We start from the raw sequence: 20,794 nt of genomic DNA, 5'->3' as shown, positions 1-20,794 counted from the left end.
TTTGTGTATATTTATCTTGTTATTCAATACAAACCGCTCAAGTGTCTTTATCGTTATATTAAGATAATACACATTCTAGTTTGTAATGCAGCTCTCTATGTTAAATTCAGCTTCGACTATTTGTTTTATAATGAGATTTATATTTACTTTTTACATTTTTTTAATTTAAAATTTCAAAAAATGTTCCGATGACATAGAAATTAGTAATGTTTCTGTTCTGTGCTACACCTGTCGATGTTTCTTTGAATACAATAAGAAGATCACGTTTTTTAAAACAAAACGATCAAGTACAAGTTAAAAGACGCTCTTATTTCAGTCAAATTAATAGATTTCTTTCAATTTACGTCGATATCTAAAAAAGATTTAAGAATAACTTACGCTACATGCATCATGTACATAAAGTACATATTGATAGACTGATTGTTTGTGTCAAACTTCCCATTCAGCACTTTTAGCGTCTTCCTTGCAGTATTGAAAGAATCGATGAGACCCAACAACCTTCGGTGGGAAAACATGCAGTCAGTTACGATTGAAGAAATTAAAATAATCAACATCGACGTGCTAGTGAAGAAGAAGATACAGTTCTTCGATCACCGACTCGCCATAAAACACAGATGCAAGGTTGATGTTTTAGACAAAAAATACATAAGTGTGCATCATGTATTTCAAAAGACATGTTAATATACGATAAAAAAAATATCATCTTTATAATCATCTGACAACGAACGCACGTCTCTTTGATTTCAAAAACCTTTTACTCAAACATTGAGTATGATTAGGAGGAAAGGAAACGTAAAAAGAAAAAATCTTCACAATAAAAGTTTGTGCATGAGAATTTTGTGTATATTAAATGTGTTATATTGTAACATAAAGCCTTACAAATATTTGTTATGCACTAGTAACAAATAATGTAAGACCATGTCTTCGAATTCTATGAGCAATATAGATACAGGGGTTGTTGTAAAACGTCAAGTTACGAAATACATTCGTTTTCCGGACCAGAACAGGTTTATGAAATACAACATAAAACACGCTGAGCAGAAGTTTTAACATGCTTGTTAACATACTGACCCATACACATAAAAATATCGCCCTATCCGGACAAATTAATGTTGATTTTTAAATGCCGCGTACTTAGAGGAGATACTAGTTCTATGTTTTTAGTTTGACCCGACCAAGGATCTATATTAAGATATCTCGCATTTGAGAAATCAATATTTATAACTTTCGCACTCTAGGCGAGCATGATACAACGAGACCATCGAGGTGGTCGAACCAAGATAGATGATGCGTATATCTTTGTAGAATTATTTATATCACGGTAAATGTAGTACGAAAAAGATATAAAGTTGAGGTAACACAACGTTATATAGATTCAACTGTTTGGTCATCGCATACTTTAATCTTGATTATGTTTGGAAGGTACATGTAATACCTAGACATAAAAATTTAGACATAAAAACTTTCTTTTCTCAGTTTTATTTGTGATTTTATTCTTGCAAATTGTGTTTTGTTTAATATAAAAAGTAATTAAATATACAATGATTTTATATCATAAACAATATATAAGACTTAAAATGATAAGTTCGCTATTAATTGATGATTTTATGTCATAAACAATATATAAGACTTACAATGATAACTTCACTATTAATGGTTAGTTATGAAAATGAAAGATAAAAAATAACACTCGATAAGAATTTATACAGAAAATTCTTTTTTGACGAAACAAATTCATAAAGTAATCTGCATCGCATATAAATTGACCTTATGCAAGTGCCCGTATACATGTACTTTTATGAGACTTTGCTTGCTTTTGGAATATCAAAATACGTAATAAAAGATTCATTGATATTCAATTGCATAACGCCGATTTTTTTATGTGACGCAGCTCAGTCTTAATAAATTGGTTCGACCAGAGTAGTCCTCTGCATACCATCTTATTCAATATGCACTTCATTTGTTCATCGATTGATCTCTGTCAGACCTCCTTGCAATGTGTATATATGTGAATCACACTTGGCATTGGCTAAAATACGCGTCTTCTTTTTATGCAATTTACCATTTACAAAACACATATAAACCACTTCAGACTGAACAACACAAACTCACAAAATATAATTGGTGATTTCAGGTTCTCCGGAAGGTTAGTAATCTGTTCAACATGTGACGCTCGTATAAATTTATATATTAAATAATAAGCTATCAATTGATATTTATTATGTCCGTATAAAAAAAGAGGGACGAAAGATACCAAAGGGACAGTCTAACTCATAAATCGAAAATAAACTGACAACGACATGGATAAAATGAAAAAAAGACAAACAGACAAAAAATAGTACACATGACACAACATAGCAAACTACAGAATAAACAACATAAACCCCACCAAAAACTAGGGTGATATTAAGTGCTCCAGAAGGGTTAGCAGAACCTGTTCTATATGTGGCACCCGTCGTGTTGTTCATGTTATAACAAATCCGGTAAATAGTCTAATTCAATGGATCAAATTCATGAAAGGGAAGGGGATTGTAGTTACTACGTAAGGAAAATATCCAATATCATCTGTGAAACGGTTAGTGCATAACTGTCAACCAACTCGTGAGGGCGTCCGTAAAATCTACGAAGGAATGATTTCAACTTCACCATTTGGAACTCTTGTTTAATAGATTCCTTGTGAGCAGCAATCCTCTATCATGAAAATCATGATAGGAAATACAAACACGGGAATATCGTATCAGTTGGGAGATATATACCCCGTTTGCAGGTGCTGCTGGAATGTTGCTACTAAGAAATTGAAAATTCACATTTGGAAAGCTGAAATCATCTCTTTGCCGTAAAATTTTGTTTTCAACCGACCCTCATTGTCAATTTGTAGATGTAAGTCAAGATATGAGACCGACAAAACTGCATCTGCTGTATCCTTTATATCTCTAGTTTTATTGGATAGATGCATTCAACATATTCACCAAATTTATTTAGTGAGAGAATATCATCTATATAGCGGGAAGTAAAGTTAAAGGATATTGCTAACGTCTTATATTTTTTCCTAAGAAGTTCCTGTATGAAGTCGGCCTCATAATAATAAAGAAACAAGTCGGCAGGAAAAGGGCACAATTGGCTCCCATTGGAATGCCGACAGTCTGTTGAAAAACATGTCCTCCGAAGGTAACAAATATGTTGCCAATCAAGAATCATGCATCTTGATAATGTCAGTTACAGAGAGTTTTTTGTTTGAATCAGAATGATCCTTTACAAAGTAGGAGTTATCCCTCACTAAGACAAGATACTTGTATCTACGTTGGCTATTCTTTTTTATGAACCAAAGCAAATAGAAAAGTCAAATATTTTAATACTATTGCAAGAAGAAAGAGAGTTGGATTGTATGTACTCTAAAAAATCTTTGGATTTTTTTAGTATCCACATCTGATTCACGCCACCTTAAAAATAGGCAGTTTTACAATAACTTTGCTGATAAAATAGATTATAACATGTGGAATAATCTGATTACCTAAGTTTCGAATTGTTGTTATTCATTTATTTAAATTATGGATGAAGTCTAACTATGAATGGAGTTGGTCATGATTCGTTTTCCAATGTATAAAAGAGATAGTCCAAATAGCATTTACAAATGTATATTTCAAAGATGACACATATTCTATACTTGGACGCTGTCATGCATGCAGTTAATACATAAAACATATACGCTAGCATACATGTATTTCATTTTTATTTGAAAAAACATTAGTATACAGTCATTTTACAACACGCTTACAAAACAGTGGTTAATAACTTTATCACAAGAAGTGAATTTCCGATATGTTAAATACAAACATATACAAGATACATAAACAAACAAGTAAGAACAACATACATAGACAATAATAGTGCATTGACTTAACTGATGAGGCTTAGAAACGGGGAAATGCTAGTCTGTGCCCTGCTATTTCCCCGTTTCGGGCCGAATCCTTATATCTTTGATATGTCAAGTCAATGCACTTTTATTGTCTTTATACTGCAATCTAAAAAGACATTTTCAATTGTTGTTTAATGCGTTAAGGTTATTTATTTGATTTAAATATTTGGAGAAATCCCCTTTAAAAAGGCCTCATATCATGCTCACGGAGAAATTTTCAACACAACGAAATTTACGTTTACCTGTTGAAACCCACACTCGATGGTGAACGAAATCATTTTAGTATGGACTATAATATCATCCACAAGCATAACAAATTTTTATTTAATGATTTATAGGTTGCAAACAAAAAATATTAAAAAATGAAATATGTGTTTTCAATAATTGCAAAAGAATCAAGGTTGAGTTGTTCCACGCATCGTTGTATGCATTGGAAACAAGAACAGGTTGAAGAGGTCGTATGGATAATTAAATGTCATTTAAGCTACTTCTATTTAAATATTCATGAGGAAAAGTGATATCGGATCAGTGAATGTATATGACATAGAAATATACAGTCAGCGTATTTTTTTTTTCAATAAATCATTGTCAACGCCTATCCAAGCACCCCAGCTCCATAGATCATAAGGTGTTTCGAACATCTATTTAGACCAATTATAATTAACTAATTAACCATGGTCATATGATCTGTCTGACTAATATTTTTCTATAATCTTTATCGACTTAACCTTGTTTATCAATTTAACGAACAAAGTATAGAATCTATTTTCATAATCTGCAACATATTAATTACTCAGAGTTGCTGATGTTACTGCGTCTTTCCAGTTTTTATGCCTACGGAAAGCACACAGAGGTCTTTTATCAAATACAAGTTTTGCCTCTTCGTCATCCTTTAATTTATCCCAGTGTTTTAAGATATTGTTCTTTGCGTATGATTTCTGTCTTGAAAACACTGTGGAGAATACCAAAGGAGGTGACTGTAATACAGATTTGGGCTTTACCATTAATGTGTCTTTTCTTGTTTTGCAGTCACTTCCTGCATAACAGTTTAAATTTCATTTTTTGGATATCCCCTTTTAATAAGGCGCTCAGAAAATAACGCATATTGTGCTTGCAAATCTACTGGATCGTTCGTACATCTCTTAAAGCGAAGCATTTCTTCTTTAATTATGCCTCTGAAAGTAGAGGATAGGTGGCATGAGGATCTCTCTAAGTACTGATAATTTTCAGTCTTTTTTCAGAATGTCGTGAGGTCTAAGATTCCTGTTTCTCTAAATCTTGGACCTTTGAATACCAACACATCTAAAAACTGCATTTTAGTTTGTAATTTCTCGTGTGTAAATTTAAGAAATGCATATTGTCTGTTAGCATGTTCAAAGAACTGTGCTATTTCATCATCTGTACCTTCATTGTAAATAAAAAAAAGGCTTGATATTTTCTGTTTATGTTGGAAAGTCCTTACAATACTATTTAAGACTTCATAAACTCTCAGATCCGTAATTTCAGGTGATATACTATTTCCCATTGGAACTCCAGTTGAAGTTTTATTTTTTTACCATTGAACATAAATTCATTATTTTCAAGAACTATCTTAAGAAGTTCCAATATATATCGCAACGGAGGCAATAGTATCGTATGTTTACATTTAATTATCGTAGGCCAAGCATGCTTGACTGCGTCAATCATTTCTACATGGTACATATTGTTGTACATTTCTTTTATGTCAAAACTGACTAAGTAGGCGTCAGGTTTTACCTGCAATTTCTCAATAATATTTATAAATTCTAATGAGTCTATTAAATGTGTGTCTTGTTTTACTACTACTGGAAGCATGAATTTATCCAAATACTGCCCTATTCTCTCTAAAACAGTACCCAATAATGAAACAATAGGCCTTCCTTGAATTCTGACATTTTTATACAGCGTAGGATTCTGTTGAACGCTTTCTATTATTTCAGTATCAAGTTTGTGCAAGTTAGGCAGAAGATACAATCTCCTGGTTTGAGATCTCTCTTAGAAGAAAGATATTTAAAGGTTATTTCATCCATGACCCCTTTTTCTATGCATTTCAAAGATAATAGTATTGATTTTCTGGTTAGTCTCTATTATGTTTAATTTTGCAATTTCCATGACGTGAGTAGCACTACTTTATTGCCTCAGACCCTCATTTATATATTCTGTTTTATCCCAGATCACTGTGGTGTTAATTTTATCTGCTTTTCGAATAACTATTTTTTCGTTTTGTTTGAGGGAAGAAATTGCCTTTCTTTCAAGCGTAGTGAGATTCTCGTGTGCTTTATTTATTGTTATATTATCTATCTCAATCTTAGTTTTGAATATATATATCTCAATGGCATTGTTTGCAAGTTCCGGTTCAAATCCGGATTTTGTTAAAAAGGGATGACGTTTGAAAATATCACCCTTGCCAAAAAGATATTTACATCTTAGTTTTCTTGCAAATTCATTGAAATCTGATGCAATACTAGATTTTGCAAATTTCGTTGAGGGAGACGGTAAATATCTTAATCCTGTACCGAGTAACAAAATCTCATCGTCTTTTATTTTTTTCCGTGGTGAATATTTTAACATATTCACGTGCTTTTTCAATTGATTTTTTCATCTTGAGAGAGCGAATCTTTATCTTTCTATTTTTCTGATAGAAGACCTTTTTCATGATAGCCTTTTTTTGTTTTTTTCGCTCTCTTAAAGTGTCTGTTAGCCATGCTTACAGATCGGAGGAAATCGCCAGAAGGCAGTGTGTAATTCATTTCTTTATGTAATATTGATTCTTTATCAAGCCTGTATGAACTCACCAACCAATCAGATATCAGTTACTCATTAGGAAACTTAATAAGGGGAAAAGGAGAACATCCCTCATATACATTGCAACCAATCACCATTCATTGCTCTATAAACTGACACGTATACCAAATGCATTTTGACAATTGGACTTTTTAATATATCAGACAATCAAAAACCATACATTTTTGTTTTGCAAATCTCAGCACTTTAATATCAACTTATTCCACTCACTAAAGAATCTCTGACGTATTGGTTTTTACATTTATTTTCCCAGTATTATGTAGGTATTGTAGGTAACTTTAACATGAAATTGACATAGTTAATCAACCCTTTTAGCTTTCGGTAAAGATATTTTTCAAATTTAATATCTATTTTGACAGAAATAAGAAACATATTAGCAATGCACTATTGCTTTTGCCGATAATAACCGTTGCATTTAATTATAATTCATTAATTCTGACTACTTAACGTGAACAAAATATCAAAAATTATCTTTGATAGCTTTATTTCTCAACTTAAATAAAGATATATTTGTAAACATTTGTTTCTCATCATAATTGCATTGGGTTCATTGATAAACTAACCTTCTGTGTTCTGCTATATCAATTATCTATAAATTAAGCGTAACTCAAAAACCGATAGGATATTACACTTTTACATTTTTATTTACACACTTTACAGCTGTTTGTCAAAAACATCACTAACGAAGTGTATAGGCACACGTTAAATTTTGTATCATCTTCCAAAGACTTATATGATGTTCCACAGTTCAGTTAAATCATATATATTCCGATAAAAGTTATGAGTTATGTACATAGTCATTTCAGTATTGTTCGACACTATTTAATAATTAAACGGAGGGAAATCTTCTTCCTCCCCTTCACCTTCCACGATTTAAACGACGTCCGCCTCGTCCTCGATGGGATGGTTCAAGGAAGCCTCTTAATTCTCGTAGCTCTTCTTGTATTTTAGATATAGTATTTGTTTCAGTTTCCGGTTTCTCGGTACTTGGTGTAGACATGTTTCTAACAGCCCTCAGATATCGTTCATTCCATATCTCTTTCTTTTCCTTTACTAGGTATGTCAACCTTTTCAGAAGTGCGCCTTCTTCTGAGTTTCCACGACCTAACTGCCACTCTGTTTCTTCAAGCAAGTTTGATATGCTGGATAGCATGCTTTTATGGTGCTCCTCACATATTTCAATTAGTTTACTTAGAAATTGTTCAGAAAGTTCACTTCTAATTATATCCAGATTTTCCTTGAAAAACGAATCAGAACTTTGGTCCAATGAGGGTGTGAAATTAACTGTTAATCTGATGTAACTCTGAAGGTGTGTCGAATCGACCTTACCAAGACTGTATTTTAAGGTAGCTACCTAATGTTTCTTTCTGAGTTTGTTTTCCAACTCCTCTAAACACTGCGTGACTATTCCTTCCTATTTCAAATATTTCAATAAATCGTTGTCAAAGGCTATCCCAGCACCCCAACTCTATAAATCATAAGGTGTTTCGAACATCTATTTAGACCAATTATAATTAACTAATTGACCATGGCCATGTCCATCGTCAGGAGCCCGAGCCCCTAATAAAATTACAGTATTTTTATAATAAGTGTCACTATGCAATGGCTTGGGCTCCTGACGATGGACATGGCCATGGTCAATTAGTTAATTCTAATTGGTCTAAATAGATGTTCGAAACACCTTATGATCTATGGAGTTGGGTGCTGGGATAGGCTTTGACAACGATTTATTGAAATATTTGAGCTATTATCACGCTGTCAGCCTGAGAATTATTTAGTTGACATCTTGTTGATTTATATGATCTCCTCGTACCACAATAAAGTGGTCATTTTGGTGCATTTTGAACACTGCTGCTATTTCCTGTATTTGCTTATTCACTGGAGATAATATCTATCATCAGCAATGCTAAAAAAAAATTGGGTTTTACCCACATAGTCTAAAATTACAATCTGACACTTTGAGGGCAGTCTCACCAGTGATCTCTTTTGACTTTATAGTTTATACAGTTTTATAAATAAACTTGAATTACATAAATGCAACGAGCGATTGAAAGACTAAACATGCTAAGTCTAAACAAACAAAAAAATTCCTCTGAAGGACCAAATTTTGAAAAAGAAGATGCTAGCATGAAGGAATTTATTTCTTGCAGTGGAACTGTGGGTAAGACAGAAGAAACCCCATCTTTGGGAGAACTATCTTTTGACTTTAAATGGCTTGTGCGGATATTTCAATCGTTAATCCTGAAAAGGAAGGAATAGTCACGCAGTGTTTAAAGGAGTTGGAAAACAAACTCAGAAAGAAACACCAGGTAGCTACCTTAAAATACAGTCTTGGTGAGGTCGATTCGACACACCTTCCAAGTTAAATCAGATTAACAGTTAATTTCACACCCTCATTGGACCAAAGTTCTGATTCGTTTTTCAAGGAAAATCTGGATATAATTAGAAGTGAATTTTCTGAACAATTTCTAAGTAGACTAATTAAAATGTATGTGGAGCACCATAAAAACATGCTATCCAGCATATCCAACTTGCTTGTAGAAACAGAGTGGCAGTTAGGTCTTGGAAAGACAGAAGAAGGCGCACTTCTGAAAAGGTTGACATTCCTAGTAAAGGAAAAGAAAGAGATATGGAATGAACGATATCTGAGGGCTGTTAGAAACATGTCTACACCAAGTACAGAGAAACCGGAAACTGAAGCAAATACTATATCTAAACTACAAGAAGAGCTACGAGAATTAAGAGGCTTCCTTGAACCATCCCATCGAGGACGAGGCGGACGTCGTTTAAATCGTGGAAGGTGGAGGGGAGGAAGGAAATTTCCCTCCGTTTAATTATCAAATAGTGTCGAACAATACTGAAATGACTATGTACATAACTTTTATCGGAATATATATGATTTAACTGAACTGTGTAACATCAGATAAGTCTTTGGAAGATGATAAAGCATTTAACGTGCGCGTATACACTTCGTTAGTGATGTTTTTTTTATAAACAGCTGTAAAGTGTGTAAATAAAAGTGTAATATCTTATCGGTTCTTGAGTTACGCTTAATTTATAGATAACTGATATAGCAGAACACAAAAGGTTAGTTTATCAATGAACCCAATGCAATTATGATGATAAACAAATGTTTACAAATATATCTTTATTTAAGATGAGAAATAAAGCTATCAAAGATAATTATTGATATTTTGTTCACGTTAAGTGGTCAAAATTATAACATTATAATTAAAGCAACGATTATTATCGGCAAATGCAATAGTGCATTGCTAATATGTTTCTTATTTCTGTCAAAATAGATATTAAATTTGAAAAATATCTTTACCATTGTTTACCGAAAGCTAAAAGGGTTGATTAATTATGTCAATTTCATGTTAAAGTTATAATACCTACATAATACAGGGAAAGTAAATTTAAAATCCAATACGTCAGAGATTCTTTAGTGAGTGGAATAAGTTGATATTAAAGTGCTGAGATTTGCAAAACAAAAATGTATGGTTTTTGATTGTCTGATAAATTAAATATTCATATTGTCAAAATACATCTGGTATAATTGTCAGTTTATAGAGCAATGAATGGTGATTGGTTGCAATGTCTATGAGGGATGTTCTCCTTTTCCCCTTATTTAGTTTCCTAATCAGTAACTGATATCTGATTGGTTGGTGAGGTCATACAGGCTTGATAAAGAATCAATATTACATTAAGAAATGAATTAAACACTGCCTTCTGGCGATTTCCTCCGATCTGTAAGCATGGCTAACAGACACTTTAAGAGAGCGAAAAAAAACAAAAAAGGCTATCATGAAAAAGGCCTTCTATCAGAAAAATAGTAAGATAAAGATTCGCTCCCTCAAGAGGAAAAAATCAATTGAAAAAGCACGTGAATATGTTAAAATATTCACCACGGAAAAAGTAAAAGACGATGAGATTTTGTTACTCAGTAAAGGATTAAAATATGTACCGTCTCCTCGACAAAATTTGCAAAATCTAGTATTTCGTCAGATTTCAATGAATTTGCAAGAAAACTAAGATGTAAATATCATTTTGACAAGGGTGATATTTTAAAACGTCATCCCTTTTTAACAAAATCCGGATATGAACCGGAATTTGCAAACAATGCCATTGAGACATATATATTCAAAACTAAGATTGAGATAGATAATATAACAATTAATAAAGCACACGAGAATCTCACTACGCTTGAAAGAAATGCAATTTCTTCCCTCAAACAAAACGAAAAAACAGTTATTCGGAAAGCAGATAAAAATAACACCACAGTGATCTGGGATAAAACAGAATATATAAATGAAGGTCTGAGGTAATTAAGTAGTGCTACTCACGTCATGGAAATTGCAAAATTAAACATAATTGAGACTTACCAGAAAATCAATACTATTATCTTTGAAATGAATAGAAAAGGGGTCATGGATGAAATCACCTTTACAGATCTTTCTGCTAAGAGAGATCGCAAACCAGGAAGGTTGTATCTTCTGCCTAAATTGCACAAACTTGATCCTGAACAAATAGAAAGCGTTTAACAGAATCCGACGCTGTATAAAAATGTCAGAATTCAAGGAAGGCCTATTGTTTCATTATCGGGTACTGTTTAAGAGAGAATAGGGCAGTATTTGGATAAATGCATGCTTCCTGGAGTAGTAAAACAAGAAGCACATTTAAGAGACCCATTAGAATTTATAAAAATTATTGATAAATTGCAGGTAAAACCTGACGCCTACTTACTAAGTTTTGACATAAAAGAAATGTACAACAATATGTCCCATGTAGAAATGATTGACGCAGTCAAGCATGCTTGGCCTACGATAATTAAATGTAAACATACGATACTATTGCCTCCGTTGCGATATATATTGGAACTTCTTAAGATAGTTCTTGAAAATAAGGAATTTATGTTCAATGGTAAATTTTATAAAACTTTAACTGGAGTTCCCATGGGAAATAGTTTATCACCTGAAATTACGGATCTGAGAGTTTATGAAGTCTTAAATAGTATTGTAAGGACTTTCCAACATAAACAGAAAAGATCAAGCCTCTACAGGTTTAGGGACGATGGCTTTTTTATTTACAATGAAGGTACAGATGATGAAATAGCACAGTTCTTTGAACATGCTTACAGACAACATGCACTTCTAAAATTTACACACGAGAAATTACAAGCTAAAATGCAGTTTTTAGATGTGTTGGTATTCAAAGGTCCAAGATTGAGAGAAACAGGAATCTTAGACCTCACGACATTCCGAAAAAAGACTGAAAATTATCAGTACTTAGAGAGATCCTCATGCCACCCATCCTCTACTTTCAGAGGCATAATTAAAGGGGAAATGCTTCGCTTTAAGAGATGTACGAACGATCCAGTAGATTTGCAAGCACAGTATGCGTTATTTTCTGAGCGCCTTATTAAAAGGGGATATTCAAAAAATGTAATTAAAACTGTTATGCAAGGAAGTGACTGCAAAACAAAGAAAAGACACATTAATGGTAAAGCCCAAATCTGTATTACAGTCACCTCCCTTGGTATTCTCCACAGTGTTTTCAAGACAGAAATCACACATAAAGAGCAATATCTTAAAACACTGGGATAAATTAAAGGATGACGAAGAGGCAAAACTTTTATTTGATAAAAGACCTCTGTGTGCTTTCCGTAGACATAAAAACTTGAAAGACACAGTAACATCAGCAACTCTGAATAATTAATATGTTGCAGATTATGAAAATAGATTTTATACTTTGTTCGTTAAATTGATAAACAAGGTTAAGTATGTAGTTAAAGAGTATAGAAAAATATTAGTCAGACAGATCATGAGGTGTCGAGCCCCTAATAAAAATTACAGTATTTTTATAATAAGTGTCACTATGCAATGGCTTGGGCTCCTGACGATGGACATGGCCATGGTCAATTAGTTAATTCTAATTAGTCTAAATATGTTCGAAACACCTTATGATCTATGGAGTTGGGGTGCTGGGATAGGCTTTGACAATGATTTATTGAAATATTTTCATACCGTATGAATTACGAACCAACGTGTTGAAAAGTAAGACCAACACGTTGATAGTGAAAACCAACGCTTGAAAGTGAAACCAACGCGTTGAAAATAAAAACCAACGCGTTGATAATAAACCAACGCGTTGATAATAAAAACCAACGCGTTGATAATAAAAACCAACGCGTTGAAAGTAAAAACCAACGCGTTGAAAATTCCATAAGGTATGTTCATACCGCAAATGACACGAACGGCCTCTCATAGTCGTCTTTTGTTGAGATTATTATATATTGTTATATTTGACTTTGTATTTTTTCAAAGGTTTACAATATTTGCATACACTTAATTAAAGTTTTAAAATTATATCTAAACCTTGCAGTATTTCTTTTTAATACCTGTTATATATTTAAAATATTTATAATAGATTTAATGAATTTAGATTTGTTATCTTTAGAATTGTTTTTTAAAAACTACTTCAAATAATTTCCTGTATAATCGTTTCCACATGAAATCGATTTAAATTTCCAGTTGCATTTCATTTACGAACTATGTACACGGATTAAAAGCGTTATAATTTGGTAGGGTCTTTATTCATTTAATGGTTTTAAATGTACAGTTTGCTGGTTGTTCTATGCCAACACTGCCATTTTCACTTTAAAAAAATTGATGCAAAATAACGTGTTCCTTTACTTTCCACGACTTACACAATACCATAAAGCTGATAAAGAACAAACAAGTTTTTTTTTCCTTCCCGGCATTAAAGTTTTGTAACTCAATCAAGATCACCTGAGTTAAATACGATACTCGAACAGATTCGGAAATGCAAGTTCGTTCCGGTCCTTGGTTCACATATTATCGACGTTTCCGTAAAAACAAGAAATTTTCACCGTAGAATTATTGAACTTTTAACATGAGCGGACGCGAGTATATTTAAAACAGTGAATTATTTCCTTACAACAAACAACACATTTAAATATCTTCGTAATACTCGCTTCCGCTCATACATTGTAGTTAAAAATTGCTCAAACGGACGCAAAAACTTTGGATTTTCATAAAATTTAAGTTTTTCATGAGAAAGAGAGAGGTATTTAATAATTTTCATACACGGAAAAAGAAAAGTTATATTGATTTTTTGTTAGATGGAACACTATTCTCTTTAGAAATAGCCATGTTTCTTGGATATTATGCATTCTTATTTCAACGAAAATAGGGGGCCGGTTGCAATAGCTTATCGTACCTTCAAGTTGTCCTTTCAACAAATAGATGCTAACCAAACATATGGATAAATGTTATACCGTATATTATACATATAAGGCTATATCCGGGTTTACCGATCAAGTTGTGTTTAATTTCATTCTGACCGAGAAAAAAAAATTCTGCAGTCTAGTACGTGGCTCTGGAGAATAAACGATTTAAGGAATTTCTATAGCGCTCCAATTTTACATTTCATTTTTAATAAACTGATACTCAAAACTGTACTTTCATAAATTATACACACCACTTAGAAATATAGGAAAATGAAAGAAAAAAAAAGAATTAGTCTATTTCAAGTTTGAATGCAATATGACCATTTTTTTTTAAAAAAAAAGTAAGTATTATTGATACAAATTGTTATGTTGACGATTATAAAGTCCCAAAAAGGGGCAGTTTGTTTTTCGGTCTGCGTGTCCGTTCGTCCGTCGCTTCGTCAATCTGACCCGCTTCAGTTTAAAGTTTCTGGTCATGATCATTTTTTTATAACGTTTAAGTCCAATCAACTTGAAACTTAGTACACATGTTCCCTATGATATGGTCTTTTTATTTTAAAGCCAAATTTGTTTTTTGACACCGAACATAGAATATGATAGTGTACTATGGAAACATTTATGCTAATTCATAATATCACAGGGTTGAAACTTGAAATCTATTGATTTACACCTGCATTCGATCTAAACAAGCAACAACAAAAAAGTAATAAAGTGAGAAAGAAAAAAGAATCCCTCCGACAGCTAAAGATTAATGTCAGTAAGTATATAGGCGTTTTAAGGAGGTTTTATAGTGTGGGGTCCTTCATTTCTGTATTCTTAAATAGTTTTGTCATTTATATCTGACTGTTATTTATATGTTTACATCTAATATCGAAACAGGAATTCAGGCTTTCATTTCAATTTTCAATTTGTTTTACAATTTGTAATAACGGGGCTTGTACAGTTTGGATTTAGTTCGTTGTCGGAGGCCTACATTGATCTATAGATGTTTTAATCCTAATCACTCTGGTCACTGTTGAAAGACAATTGGTAGTCATGCTACGTCTTTTATAAACTGTTATACTGAAGACAACAGTCACATTGATTAAGTGATATGTGTTAAAACAGTATAATTCCTAATCTGATGTACAGTAGTTGTCGTCTGTTTATAATATGTACTTCATACGTGTTTCTCGTTTCTCGTTTTGATATAGATTAGACCATTGGTTTTCCCGTTTGAATGGTTTTACACTCGTTATTTTTGGGGCCCTTAATTGCTTGCTGTTTGGTTGGAGCCAAGGCTCCATGTTGAAGGCTGTACCTTGACCTATAATGGTTTACTTTTATAAATTGTTACTTGGATGGAGAGTTGTCTCATTGGCACTCATACCACATCTTCCTATATCTACTAACAGTAAAACTAAATGCATTATTTGGCTTATAAAAATCACGCGGTGTGAACTACTTCTGATATTATCGTCCAAATCTGCGGGCCCTGCAAATAAGATCGATACATTATACCCATTTGGCAATCCTCGGTAGAATCCACTACGGTATGGAATCGGCCGAGTTGAGACGAATGACATTATATCTTCCAGTAAAGAACCGTATAAATCAACGTTGGGGAGGCCAATATATGGTTCTTATAATAAAACAATTACAACCCTAAGTCCGGAGATATCACAAATTGACAACACTGATCAAGATCATTCGTTTTGAAATACTTACAAATGATACGAATAAAATATCTTAGAACATGTATAATGTATCTGTTTGTTGTTTACATTTAAGATTTTGCAAAATATGAAGGTATTGGTATGGTTATTGACCTTATGGAGTTATTGTGTTGTTGAATGTCATCACAATGTCAGAACAGACAGATGAAATTAAATCTCACATGTTCGTCGTGATTTTAATTACAACAAAACCGACCCGCACGATTTGATCAAATCTGTATTATACCAGATGCGTGGTGTTGAGCGATATAGGGTGACATGGAATCGATGTGTAATTAAACCAAAAGCCAAACATTTGAACGAAGTACGTACAAATAATGAGTTCTAGTTGTTAAGCTTTTTAACCGACTACACTAATCAAAACATGTAGCTTCATGCAATTACTAATAAACAAATATAAAATAGGATTGCAAATATAACGATAACAAATTATTTTTGATTTCTGAACCTCAAGAGTCAATGTCATGCGGCTCACACATCTATGTACATTAAATGGGAGAACACGCAATCGCTAAAACACATAAAACATGTAGAAAAGGGAAAAAGATAAATAATTTAGCCTTGACATTTACAAAAGGATTTAACAGCAACTATATATTATAACGCTTACAAAAATAGAGCAAAAGGCCAACACTAAAAAGGATAAAATTTCACCTACATGTATGTGGCAACATTTAATAGAAACGGTGTTTGAAAGTGTTTCCTGTAGGATTTTTTTTATTGTTTATTTCGAGTCACCATGGATACCGTTTTACAACACAAGTTATATCTTGTATTACTAGGCGAGCGCCAAAACAAGTATTCGGAGGTTTTTAATGCACCTACCTAACACACGGCTATATGATATATCATTTGAAAGCTATTGTATTGTACATTCAGAATTGCATGGTCGTCAAATTGGGAAATGGTCAATTTTTTCTAAAAACGGCAAAAAAGGGGGAAAAATATATGTAATAATTTGACGATATTGTTCGAAAAATGAAGTTTAAAAACAAATTCATCTGCAATATAATATGAAATATATCATTTGATAAACTTAAGTCTATCTAATTTTTGTTTCTGAAATAAAATTTAAAAAAAAAGTGTTTAAAATGAAAAAATTTCGTATTTTTGTGATAATCATCAATTTTACGGGTTTGACGCAAAACGCTCGGTAATATTTGATTTTGCATCGAAAACACACAAGTTTTATTGGTTTTATATTAATAACATATATAACTAGTTTTTAAGTTCTAATGTTTCCCCTAGCATGCTTTTTATACCGACGAAATATTGATCAAACTATTTCAAAACATATCGTTAAACTGCTTAAAAACGCATATTTACCATGTTTACAGCACAGTTAAAAATATATGTTATTTTGGTCTCTTGTTAGCTCGACAGTTATAAATACATTATGGTTTAATTGTATTAAGCTTGCCAACCACGTCTAGGTCGAAGATCACCAGCAAGGTTTTTTTTTTTTTTTTTTATTTTTTTTAACTACCACTATCATCGTATACGGAACTTAAGTACACAACCATTTATTTCAGCTGGTATAGTTATAACAAAAACACAAAATTAATAATAATATACATATTAACATTGGATAACAGTGAGGCAAATTAAACTCTATGTTGCCCCTTTGCTCAAATGCTCTTTCGCTATTAGTCAATGGTATCGTTTTTATCTTCATCATCGTCATTCATTTGATCTTCAAGGTCAATGTCCTCTTTAGAATATAAAAGTTGACAGGTATCACTACCCTGACATGGACAAAGCTCAGTGCAAGACATCTGCTACATATATATTTCCCATTGCAAGAACTTAAATCTTGCAGAAAATCGGACGTCAGCATGCCTAAAAGTAGACTGGATCCGGGCCATGTGAACTCTTTTTCCATCCGTATTCATAATGAAACAAAGGATTTGGGTGATCGAGATGTGAGGACATCCAAATATTCGTTTGAAGACATGACCGCAAAACATGTTATTTGAGTGCAGGTTTGCTTGGTTTCAATCGCAACAAACTTGTGTCTTTGCATGTTGCAAGTTTCACACGTAACTTGTTTAAGTCAACATGTGATGAAGCGAATTTGTCTTTCATGTCTTTTGGGTCATAAAAGCTTGAAATAAGCTCTCTGGCTGCTGACAACGATGTGGAAAAATTAATCTTGTCAAAGTTTTGGAGATTTGTAAACTTACTCGGAGATTTTCGTATCAACTTGAATAAATAAAGGCAACAGTAGTATACCGCTGTTCAAAACTCATAAATCCATGGACAAAAAACAAAATCGGGGTAACAAACTAAAACCGAGGGAAACGCATTAAATATAAGAGGAGAACAACGACACAACACCGAAAAGCAACACACAAAACACCACGAGAATAACAAATATAACATCAAAACCAAATACAAGAATTTGGGATAGATAAGTACCGTACCACGTCTTATCTAAAAAATAAGAGAAAACACAAACGACTCAACGTTAAAATGCAACACACACAGAAACGAACAATATTATAACAATGGCCATCTTCCTGACTTGGTACAGGACACTTTTAAAGGGGAATAAAAGTGGTGGGTTGAACCTGGTTTTATGGCATGCCAAACCTCGCACTTTAATTTCAAAGTTAAATATAACATTGAAATGACAACATAATATTACAGGACTACAATACAAATAAAAAGGAGACCATATTAGACAAAGAAAAGCATGATTAATAGATAACAAAAAGCATCAGGTTTAAAATTCAATACGCCAAAAACGCGTCTTGTCCACACAAGACTCAATAGTGACGCACAGATTTAAAAGATCGAAAGTGAAAAAAGTACAAAGTTGTACAGCACTGAAGATCAAAAGTTGAAAAGGTTTTGCCAAATACGGCATTGTTTGTATGCCCGGGATAAGAACATTCTTATTATATAGAACAATTCATGCTATTGCAAACAGTAAATTTTATCAAATGAATATGAAAGAGATATACATAATCGATCATAATCATGATAACGAAACTGAAGTATTAACTAATTACAGAAAACTAAACCCGAATACATAACGCCCAGATATAAAAGATCGAAAGTGAAAAAAATACAAAGTTGTACAGCACTGAAGATCAAAAGTTGAAAAGGTTTTGCCAAATACGGCATTGTTTTTATGCCCGGGATAAGAACACTTTTATATAGAACGATTCATGCTATTGCAAACAGTAAATTTTAACAAATGAATGTGAAAGATATATTCATAATGAAACTGAAGTATTAACTTATTACAGAAAACTAAACCCGAATACATGATGCCAAGTTCAATACAGCATAGACACACCCGAATCAATCCAGGCGTCAACGCAATTAAAAAAAAAATGACGTCACATATGAATACCCAAATATAGCGGAAGTGGTATCACAACCAGTTGAAGCATGAACTGCAGGGAGAATGTTAGCTAGTAAAGGTGAAAGAGATTTAAATAACTCACGGATTGGTGTGTACCTTCTACAGTCCCTAAGAGAATTAGCTGACCCCGTCAAAAAGCACATTTGTTCAGTCGACACAATTAAGAACCTTGAAATAATGAACACAGAGCACAAGCACATTTGTAACGGAACACTTGACTTTGATTCGTCCCCTTATATTCAACAGCTGAAAGATTTTATCAAAGTGTACAACATGAAGCAAGATTCTTGTGTCTGCTTCTTCGTGCTAACAGAAAAGGTCTGGGAGATCGATGACATGCTCATTAGAGAGTTGTCGCACTATATTTCTGAATTGGAAAATGCACCGGCAAGAACTAAACATTTATTTTCCTCCTGGAACATATCAGACAAATTGCTGCTCAGATAATTACCAAGGAAAGTAATCAGAGCTTGCTTGTTTTTGCTGTTTGATAGAAAAAAATATTCCAGTCTGGAACAGTTCGGCCTTCAGCGATAATGATAAACTTTTTGCGTAGTTGTTGTTGCCGATCGTCTACGTCTAGATTCTATGGAATGTTCAGTGTCATAGCGATTGAAGACATCAACAACCTTATGTATGAATTTAAAAGCATGATTATACCTGCATAATGTAAGATTTGGCTAAGTTTCCAAATGTAGACATCCTTTTAACATCCAATGACTGAACTAAGCTCATTCCATCTCTTATTAGTACGGTAGCACTGTGGTCGAATGGAGGAATTTAAGGGACTGATCCTACTAAATTTTCTCATTCATGGGCAACATCAGACTTATTCGTCTTCCTCATAGTTCTATCGTCATGAAATGTTGCAGTGGGAATAGGACAAATTGGATAGGACAAAACAGTTTTCACAGATACGTCATCTCTACATTTAGTTAGAGATAGTGCACGTCTAGACACAAGCTCGGGATTCAAATGACCTTTTACAACTTGCCCAGATTTGCATTTAAGTTGTACTTTGGGTTTCATATCTTCAAAGGTCTTCAGCCCTGATCTTTGGATGGGATGGTAAAAGCTACCTGCCTTGTCTGTTGATAGAAATGACTCAACAAATATCTTCATTCTAGTTCTTCCAGTTTCAATTGATTTTAACAGTGACTCTTCAATGTCGTTACTTGCATGGAGTCCAGTTGAAATGTTAATAAGCTGACGGGTGTGATTATCAACGTCAAATGGATTTGTCATATTTTCTGTTATATAAACAATTAGATCTTGTACATGTTTTCCATCCCTTTTTCGTTGCAGCTGGTTTTGCTTCATCGTGACATTGGTCATCAACCTGGACAATACACGCACGTGCTATCATTGATGATGTTATCTGACTAAACACATGCCTTGTAAGATTTCATGTTATCAACAAAGCCTTCTTTCTTGTTAAACCAACAATGCCTCTTATGTATCAACCTCACTCACAAACAACCTAAACACATCATCTTGTCTTTGCCGTACAGCATTCATTAAAGTTGTAAAACATCTATCAGTTGGCATACTGAGAGTCTCGTATGTAATATTTTGACATATTATACAGCGTTACTAATTTATGGACATGCGATCTCGCTTCGTTGGAGGTGGCGCACTTTTCACAAGACTAGGACACTCATCCATGATTTTAAAGAAGTCGTCAAACATTTATTATCCATCATTGAGCTTCGAAATGT

General features: G+C 33.1%; 1 protein-coding gene across 1 annotated transcript; it reads left to right on the top strand.

Moving 5' to 3' along the window:
* The first annotated feature begins 11,382 nt into the window (after window positions 1-11,382).
* On the top strand, window positions 11,383-12,342 carry LOC139504078 (uncharacterized). Its single transcript, XM_071294138.1, has one exon. It carries the CDS (start codon window positions 11,383-11,385, stop codon window positions 12,340-12,342), a length of 960 nt encoding a protein of 319 aa, XP_071150239.1.
* The last annotated feature ends 8,452 nt before the right edge of the window (window positions 12,343-20,794 follow it).

Source organism: Mytilus edulis, chromosome 14, assembly GCF_963676685.1.
Source record: "Mytilus edulis chromosome 14, xbMytEdul2.2, whole genome shotgun sequence".
Classification (NCBI taxonomy): domain Eukaryota; kingdom Metazoa; phylum Mollusca; class Bivalvia; order Mytilida; family Mytilidae; genus Mytilus; species Mytilus edulis.
The sequence above is the reverse complement of the archived record's forward strand: the minus strand, read 5'-3'. Positions and strand labels throughout refer to the sequence as shown.

Excerpts from the sequence above, each read along its gene's own strand:
- LOC139504078 (XM_071294138.1), top strand. The coding sequence starts at position 11,383 with ATGCTTCCTGGAGTAGTAAAACAAGAAGCACATTTAAGAGACCCATTA.